The sequence below is a fragment of the Cyanistes caeruleus genome, chromosome 6 (genome assembly GCF_971803275.1).
Source record: "Cyanistes caeruleus chromosome 6, bCyaCae1.hap1.1, whole genome shotgun sequence".
In the NCBI taxonomy this organism is placed as follows: domain Eukaryota; kingdom Metazoa; phylum Chordata; class Aves; order Passeriformes; family Paridae; genus Cyanistes; species Cyanistes caeruleus.
Genome location: NC_141706.1, coordinates 50,314,542 through 50,323,924, shown reverse-complemented (window position 1 = coordinate 50,323,924; position 9,383 = coordinate 50,314,542). Strand labels below are relative to the sequence as shown.

At 38.9% G+C, this 9,383-nt stretch overlaps 1 protein-coding gene across 8 annotated transcripts in view; it reads right to left on the bottom strand.

The window, feature by feature from the left end:
- Positions 1–220: 220 nt before the first annotated feature.
- The window catches only part of FLRT2 (fibronectin leucine rich transmembrane protein 2), a 58,862-nt gene continuing 49,699 nt past the window's right edge, over positions 221–9,383 (bottom strand). For all 8 annotated transcript variants that reach the window (XM_023927737.2, XM_086891986.1, XM_086891989.1 and 5 more), the window contains one exon: positions 221–4,309. In XM_023927737.2, coding sequence (XP_023783505.1) covers positions 1,915–3,900 — 1,986 coding nt within the window. In that variant the 5' untranslated portion in view covers positions 3,901–4,309 and the 3' untranslated portion in view covers positions 221–1,914. The remainder of the gene's footprint in view (positions 4,310–9,383) is intronic.

Here is a 9,383-nt window from a genome sequence, read left to right as displayed (position 1 = left end):
TGGGTTGAGTGAAATGAGAGACGGAAAGGATTAAAACCATCTCTTCCATCATAAGGAGCTTCATAAAGTGAAAAAATCTAAGCATTCAACTGTAAAAGTGCTTCAGCCTTTATTTCCAATCCACATGCAGCAACTTTCTGTCTATCCCTAAGTGATCACTGTAAAACTTTCTCTTTGGTTCTCTACTACCTCAGGGAAGTTTTGTATCTATCTGTTTCTCTTTTTCTTTTTCCAAGGTGATGTAGCTTTAGCTTGTCCCCAAACTCAGGAGAAAATTAGCTACATTAAAAAAGCAAACTGAACCCCACCCCAAAAATCAGATTCCACTACAGTTCTCGGCAGTCAATGACTTAGCAGAGTGGCTGAAACATTACATAATTTTGAGAGCTGCATTATGGTTTTAATACAAACGTTGTTTTTTGCAATAGTGCATGTAAAGCTCAAGGACTGAGAAGGTATTGCAACCAAAGAATCTGAGGGTATGAAAAAGCAAATTCTAAACCCACCTACTGCTTGTGAAGCAGAATCATTATGGGAAACTCAAAAATGCTTAAGGTAAAAGAAAGGTAATTCAGAGGGACACTGTGTATCTGTGTTCTCAAAATTCCCCAGTCAATCAAATGCTTAGCTAATGTCAGTCTCTGTATACTTTAATTGGGAAGGAAAAAAAGCAAAACAAACAAACAAACAAAACTCACCAAGATTTGTACATGATTTTCCCCACTGAACATATTTCAGTTCTTTATAGCCCTGGGGGTCTTTCCAGTACTAAATAATTTTTTAACAATATATTTCTTGTTTGCTTTCTCTTTTTGTTATTTTTTTTCCCACCTATTTCTCCGTAATGAAGATAACTCAGACCGTTAAGTGGAACGAAGCTTGAACTATACAAATTATTAGCAAAACCTTTCCATTGCCATTATATTTTGCAGCATGTTTTCAGCAATACGCACTTTTAGATTTCAAATTACATGAACGTGTACATGAATACTGCAGAGCTTGGAGCACTCGGGATTTCCCTCGCTCTGGCTTTACCTGAACATGCTATGTCAACAAATGATGATTCATTAAGAGGTGCAACTTAATGACAGCCCTCTTTTACACACTATTACATGCCTTCACCTCCCACTGAGAAGGGTCAGAGAATGCCTAAAGCTTTGAAATCCTAATAAAAAGCACGAACAGTTTCTAAGATAAGGTATCTAGCACTGGGGAAATTTTCGGAGCAACTTTTGCAAATAGGAATCAAGGTCACTTTGAGTTTGACACTGAGCTCTTTCCACGTTTCCTATTCCAAGTAGATTGAAAGGAAACTAATCAAACAAGAAAGTAGCTTTTTTGGCAGCGCTCCGAACTCCAGCATTCAGTTGGAGGTGAGAGGTGCAGAATTGACAAAGAGGAACGGATGTGTTTCCAATTGTTTGAATCTCAACAGCAACTGCTGGGTTCAAGTCAGAAGAGTTGTGCCCATTTTATCTGAATTACTTTTGTCTGCTCCTAGTGACCCTGTTTTAATATGCACTTATTTGCCTGTATTCCAGGACACCTAGAAACTTAACATCCCTCAGACTGCTTCGACAGCAAAGTGGTTAATGTTTGAAGAATGAGTCATTCTTTGCCATGACATTGGGTTCTTATTGTACAACCCTGTACAGTACTCAGCAATATTTTTTTAAAGATTTAAAAAGCAAAGAGTTACAAAACCATTTGCAATTAACTTGAAATAGAAAAGATAGCACTTTTTTTTTTTAAATCCCATTATATAGTACACCGTATAAATTACAGAGTATTCAAATGCATAAATGCATCTGTGTAACATTTATCAAATGTAATTTTTTTTCCATTATCCTTGGGGGGCTTATTTTTTCTAGAGTTCTTTCTCCTTGTCCTAGAGACCCCCATGCTCCCTCACTATCACGTATGACAGTGCTCCAGGTCTGAGACGTTGCTGTTGCAGTATCGCATGTTGTTGGGGATGTGGCAGTCTGTGTAGTTAATGCCCCCGTTTGGGGTATAAATGGGCTGCAGTCTGAAATCTCCTTTAAGGAGCTGATCGTTATTTAAGGAGACAATCTGGAAGCTGGTTTCCGTCATCTCCAGGATGGAGTTGTCCTTCTTGGTCCCTGCCTCACAGTAGTCATCTTTCCGACGGCCCCGGTTGTATTTCCACTTCTGGGAGGTGTAACGACCTTTTTTGTGCATGTGCCAGCAAAAAATGCTGAGCAAGACCACGAGGACAAATATCACTGCACCCCCAATCAACCCTGCCAGCAGAAATGGGGAGCCTAGGTTCTGAGAAGTCGTCTGCTCATGGCTGGAAGGGATGTTGCTGCCATTCAAAAAGGAAGCCTTGGTTGTGGCTTCTGAACAGACAGTGTCTTCTCCAGTTCGGTAGTTGTTGTAAGTATCCAGTGGAACCAAACAAATCCGGTAAGTGGATTTGGGCTCCAGATTTACCAAGCTTGATTGCTGCTTCTCACCGCTGATTATTCGTTCATGAACAATTCCTCCTACCAGACTATGGCCCATTTTAACCCATGTGAGTTTATACGCCATCACGGTAAAAAGGGACATCCAGTTGACTTGGATGCAAGTGTCATTCACAAAATGGATGGAGAGCTGAATCCATTCAGACAAAGGAGGCGTCACCCTTTCTCTGTCCTCCCTGTCAGGCACAGTGGGGAGTGTGGCTATGATGGGAGTGAGAGGGTTATATTTACTACTTGAGGAAGGAAATGATGAGCTGGGAACTAATGTAGTTGGCAGGGTTGTAGCTGGGACTGGGGTGATGATGAGTGGCAGACCAGGGGTGGTGGTGGGGCATGACAACATATTCATATTGAGCTCCCTGACTGCCATACCTCGGACCTGCTCTGGTCCCTGGCACATAAAACCCCGTACATTGATGGAAGCAGGGATAAATTTGAGCCATTCGGTGACCCACTTAATACTGCAGTCACATAACCAGGGATTATTCCTTACAGTGAGCTGTCTCAGGTTATGGAGATTATCAAATACTCCCTTTGCCAACATCCGAAGTTGATTGTTGGAAATATCAAGACGTTCCAGTTTGTGGAGGTTTGAAAAGGCTGTAAGTGGTATATGGGTTATCTGGTTGTCCTGCAAGTAGAGTCTGAGCAGATGTGTACCTGGAAGATCGGGAGGAGGGTAAGTCAGTGAATTCCGAACTATTGAGAACTCCTTGAGCTTGGAGAGGTGGCTAAAGGTGCCTTCAGCTATGCCTTTATTAGTAAGGAGATTGCCATCCACAATCAGACGCTCCAGACTTGTAAGATTCTGGAAGGCCAGGTCTGAAATGACAGCAATTCGGTTTTCATCTACACGAAGCTCTTGTAAGTCCAGCGGAAGGCCCACTGGCACACTGCTTAAGTGATTCTTGGACAAGAACAGAAGCTTGAGGCTGATGGCTTCCTGGAACGCCCCATCCTCAACGCCAACAGTGGAGATGGAGTTGTCATCCAGGTGCAGTTCTTCCAGCTTCAAAAGCTGAGCAAGAGCAGCACGTGAAATGGTCTGAATGTTGTTTTCCTGCAGGTGGAGAACCCTGACATTTTTGGGCAGGTTCATGGGGAATTCATCCAATTGATTGCCATACAGGTAGACTGTGTGCACAGACTGGACATTGTGCAACTCTGCAGGAAATCCAGCATTATTAATTTGGTTATTATGGAGGTAGAGGACGGTTACACCCTCTGGTATCCCAAGAGGCACTGAGGTCAAGCTTCGTTCATTACAGTAGACAAAGTTTCGGTCACAGCGGCAAACTTTTGGGCAGGCCAAAGTTTTGGAGACCTGTATGTAGAGCCCCAGGGAAAAGATAAGCCATGATTTCATGAGAAGAACCCAATCTGTGGGCAACATTTTAGTCCACGAACCCATTTCTACTTTAAAGAAATAAAGTACCAAAGTGTTTAAGAACTGATAACGATACTAACGGACAGGTAACAAAATCTCAGGTCATTAAAGCTGGCTTCTATTTATGTCCAGTGTTCAGGCCAGAGTTAAAGTCCTGGAGGCTAAGCATGAAATAATCCTTTTATAAGTGGCCTACCTCCTACTTTTGATAAGGAAAAGAGAGTCTTATTAGCCAGGTTACAATGTTTGTTGCCTTCCTCCATGTGTGCTGAAGGTACCAGTAGCCATGTCTTTGCAGATGAACAACAGGTTACTTTAAAGCTACCATAAGTCTCTGTGCTTGGAGGGGTATTTCACTGAAGTCTGTTGGTTTCTGTCAGCTTTCTGATGTCAGCAAAGTCCTCATATCCGCTATCTGTCAGATCTGGCCTGCCTGTAAAAGGAAAGAGAAAAGAAAAAGCTGAATAGCATGAAATGCTATTTAATTTAATAGGGAAGATCAAACCCATTAGAAGACTATTCTAAGGCTGAGCTCTTTATGGATTTCTGGGGAAAAAAAGGGGAGAAAAGGCATTAATATTAAACATTAGCTTAATATTTCTGTTAAATAGTCTTGAAATAGATTTGATGCAAAGTCGTTGTAATGACTGAAGGACTTTCAGTGACTTCAGTGAAGACTAGATCTATTACCTCCATTTGCATACTATACCTACATACTTTGTCCTCTCACAGTCTGTTTAAAATTCTAGAGCTTAAAACAACCCAAAACCAAAACCATTTAGCCTGAAATTTTTTGGTCAGGTAATTATTTCTCTTTTGAGGAACCACTGACTTCAATGACTGCTATTCACTGATGCCTGACAGAGTAGACTCTAGGCTGTATTATTAAATCACGCTCTATGGTTTTTTTCATTTTCTACCAGACTCTGGAATATTCTGCTTCTATTTCTGTAATAGCATTATATATATTCTCCAAATTAATGCAGAAAAAATGATAATAGAGACTTATGGGGAGAGTCCTTTAAACAAGTATGGTAGTCCACAAATGTAAGATACCCTGCGGTAAGACATGTATTTGCTAAAACTGTCATCTTGATATTGGTTCTGATGTGAACAGTGCTGTCAATGGATTTCACAACTTGCTTTCTGCTAAATGAAAGAGGCTCACATCTGCTAAGTTTTTGCTTCAGCTCAAACTATGGCAGTTTTGCAAAACACTTCCTTTGAAACCATAAAGGTTAGATATGGCTTTTAATTTTGCTACACAGTTATCTGTGAATGGCTACATAAACAAGTGTGTTAGCTTTAGTACAGTTAAGTTCCTTAATGTGCATTTTCAGCTTGTAAGCATGCTTTTTATGTTCACAGCTACTATTTATTATTCAGACCTATAACCAAACGTTCCCACTCTTTAAAGCATGCTATGAAAGGTACTGTGTCATTTGATGTCGTCTTGTTATATGCTGTTTCCAAGATTGTCATGCCCTTCCCCCGCCACTCCTGCATTATACATAGCTGGACCTAATGAAGGATATCAACCTTGGCAAGTACAAAATGTGCAGCTCTCAGGGCACAGTAATTTACCAAGTTTTCTTTATCCAGATCAAAACTCAGGCTGGAATTCCAAGAAAATGGAATTTTAGTGACAAAAATCCTGTTTCAAAATGGTGATTTCTTTTTTTTTTTTTTAATATTTATTTAAACAATTTAAGAACATCCAGATCATTCAGAAAGAAACTTACTTTGGTCATCCATAAAACCTTGTTCTTCTGATAATGCTGTACAGTTTATAACATGCCCCTGATGCTACTTCTGGGAATCCTATGGACTGGTATTATAGAGAGCACCCTTAGGAGCCAAATTGTTATAACCCTTCAACCTTGTACTTATAGATTACTGCATTTATTTAGAGAACCATCAGGTATCAGCCTCAAGGTTCAAACAGCAGGAGATAAAAAAGTGACACCCTGAAAAATCCTGTTTATCATTATGAATGCAAATTTTAAAGGTATGTAAGCATAATACTGCAATATAGCCCATACTGTATATTGTTCTTTTATAGAAACAGTATGATTAGGTACACCACTGTTCATGGTTTTCTCTCTCACAGGCATATTTCAGTCAGGAGTGATTTCTTTTCAATTATGCCAGATGACGTGATACTGTAGAGAAACTCTTAACAGGATTACATTCTAACATCAGCCTAAGTGTGACGGTTTATCCGCCTTTAATATGGCCTGGCTCCCATCTAGATCACAGTGCCCTGATCCGTCATGACACTCTCTTTTTAAATGAAAATGGATCTGCAGAGCGTCCTCTGAGATGACTGGGACCACACAGAGTAATGATAGTTGCTCTCTCACTGTTCCATCATCATCATCAGAGAGAGAGACAGCCCGTACCTCCTAACAGATCCAATGCTCCGCACTAAGCTCGCTTCTGATTGCAAGTCCAGCTACTGATTAGGTTTTATTTCACTCCCAGGTACAACAGAAAGCCCAGCTGAGAACAAGCAGGCACAGGCAGCTGCAGTTCCTGGTGTGCTGGGAATGTCCTAGGAAGGGACTGTCATATTTAAACTGATTTATGCATTCACCTCATTCTAGTACTCAGTCCAGTGCACCTCTCACATAAGCAGATGTGGCACCTGAATTAAAGATTTCAGTAATGATTCAAACAAATTAAGTCAAGCACACTGTACTTCTCATTAGCTATTACAAGAAAAAGTGATTTGATTGGACAGTCACTTCTGGAGTTTCTCTCCTTTTCTTGTTACATGGATTTTGTTGTTAGAAATCTGTTAAAACTCTCCTAAAGCTTTCTTCCCTTATGGTGGAAAGAAAAGTAGTCCTCTTATTAATGCCAGTATCCTAAACTCTAGATATCAGTCCTTAATAAACTGGTACAATAAAAGTCAGTACAGATTGTATCTATTTGGGACTACTCTTGATCATATTAAGCAAAAGCACAAGTTCATATCTAACTAGATACCTATGACTTCAGGACTGACTGTGGTGTGGCAGAGGTAAAGAATGAGGATGCAAGGATAAAACTGAATGTATTTAAGTAACTTTCTTGGAAAGGGTTTTACTTCAGTAGACTTTTACAGCTGCTTAATATTAACTTAAAATAGGGCTCACAGTTGCTGTATTTTTCAGCATATCTCAGGGATCCTAATGCAAAAGTGAGTTCTGTCTCTGTGTCAGAAATCTCTACCCCAAAGATATTAAAAAGATCAAAGAGTTGGAAATCTGCTCAATTAAAAAAAAAAAAAGAAAACTTTTTGAAGGAAAACCATTTTCTGTAAATTCCAAAAGGCTAGAAAAGTGTGAACAATTTTTCCTTCAGTAAACTGCCAAAATTGAAGGCAGGTAGAGTCACTCAGCTTCCCTGACCATTCCTGGCACGCTGGATTTCTAAAGCAAGCTGTTTTCAATATAACTGCAAGTACTAAATTGAGTCTCTCTTCGACCTTACTGCTTTTTTTCAGAAGTAAACATTTGGAGTGGAGGAATTAAAGGCATTCCTTAGCTGTTGTGGTTGTAAATCTTGGGACTTGACTGACAAGCTATAGGTGGGAGTAACTTTGCTTATTTGAAGTCAAAAAGTTCTATAACCCAGTCTAGGTAGGAAAAAAGTCAAGTGTCACAATTAACTTAAAATTAAAGAAATCAACAAGAAAATGCCTCAATAATAACACATCTGTCCATCACCAATTTGGTAATTTTTGTTTCTATATCCTCCCATGTACACTTGATTTCTATTATTTCTCACTATATCCTCCTTAGACACAAGTTATGTCTTCCAAGTGTGTAAGACATTTCCTGCCTTACTGCTGCCAGGATATTAAATCCCATTTGGCTTTAAGGAATGATACAATGAAGTTAAGAAAACCACATTGAAATAGATGAGAAAATAGTACTTGTTTTAGGTGGCCAAGTCTGAAAATTTGGCTTAGCAGTTCCTGCAATCAGTGAAAATATTTATTTTCATAACTTAAAATGCATTTCTGATCAACATTTTTATCTCACTGACTTTTTTTAAACCTGCCTTGTTTAAATTCCCTTTTGTCATAACTGATGATAGCTGGAAAAGAAAAATTCTGACTTTATGTACTGGATAAAAGATAAGGTGTTTTGATTAAAGATATTTTAAAGGTTGAAACATCTGGCTGTGAGTTGGTAAGGTGGAAGTTTTTTAATATTTGTACCTTTATTGGTCAGAGTTCTCCATACAACTTCCAGCCATTTGTTACCCTGCTGTGCATAGCCATGAAATAATTAATATATTACTGAAAATAATATTCAATTACAAGTTTGTGGCATCTAGGGGAAAAAAAAAATCAACTCACTAGTAGTCTGTTTGTGGAACTTTTCCCTACCTCACCAACTGGTATATTTCCTCAGTGGCTCTGCCTATGCTGTCTAAAGAATCTCTAAAGCTGCCCTTGGAACCAACTTTACCATTTTTCATTCTGCAGTCTTCCAAACGTGTAGTCAAGGTCCCTGTGGCTACCTGAGAACCTAGTGATATTCAGGGAAGATAAAAGAGAATAAAGGGAGAAGACAGCATACAGAACCAAGCCTGCATTTAAACACTTACAGCCCTATAAGCACAGAGTTTCGAGGTGCTCCTAAAGCCAGGCTGTCTGTCTTCATTAGCCTAGACATGGTTTACATTAAGGCTATAAATTTTTCCGAGATAATAAAATTAAGAATACTTGGCTATTCTTTCTTTCAAGGAATCAAGAAAATAATAAAAAATAGGTCAAAGGAATCCAAGGCCTTTTTTTTTCCTAACAGTCTAATCACTTAGCACCACTTTTCCCAGCAGTTCATCCGTTTATCTGGACCTGAGTGCCATGCAACATAAATTGAAAGGCAAACAAAACCAAAACCAAATGGTCATACTTATTCTTTTCACTATTACCAGTCAGTGACTCTTATTTAGCACTGAACCATTTGGCATAAATTTTCTTGGCTGTACTGAAGACCAGGGTTATAATCAAGTCATAATCTTACTCTAGGTAATTATAATATACAGTAAGTACAAGGCTATTATGTCTGGAATTGAATGACAAACAGAAAACAAATCTAATTCCATTTGTATGAAATCTAGTACAGAGTTCCTTGTTCTCAAGAAAAATATGCCTGTGTATCTATCAACTGGTAACAAGAAAAATTACAGAATAATACCTGACAAATGCCTTTTTTCCATATGAGTTCGTATCTATGAGTGTACACATTAATGAATATCCTTGTGGTTTATTTTTTGGAACATTTATTTGGTTGGTTTTTTGTTGGTTTTTTTTAAGTGATTAGAAACCTTGAGTGATGGTTTGCTGAACTAATTTCTCTCTGAGTTACTTGGATTTGAACTTTGTGTTCAAATGTTAATATGAGTCTATTATCTCTGCATGAAAGGCATGGGGAAAATGACCCAAAGGAATCAAAACACTTTTACAGGAAGCCCTTTTGCATGCCTGCTGTTCTGGCTGCTTCATAGCT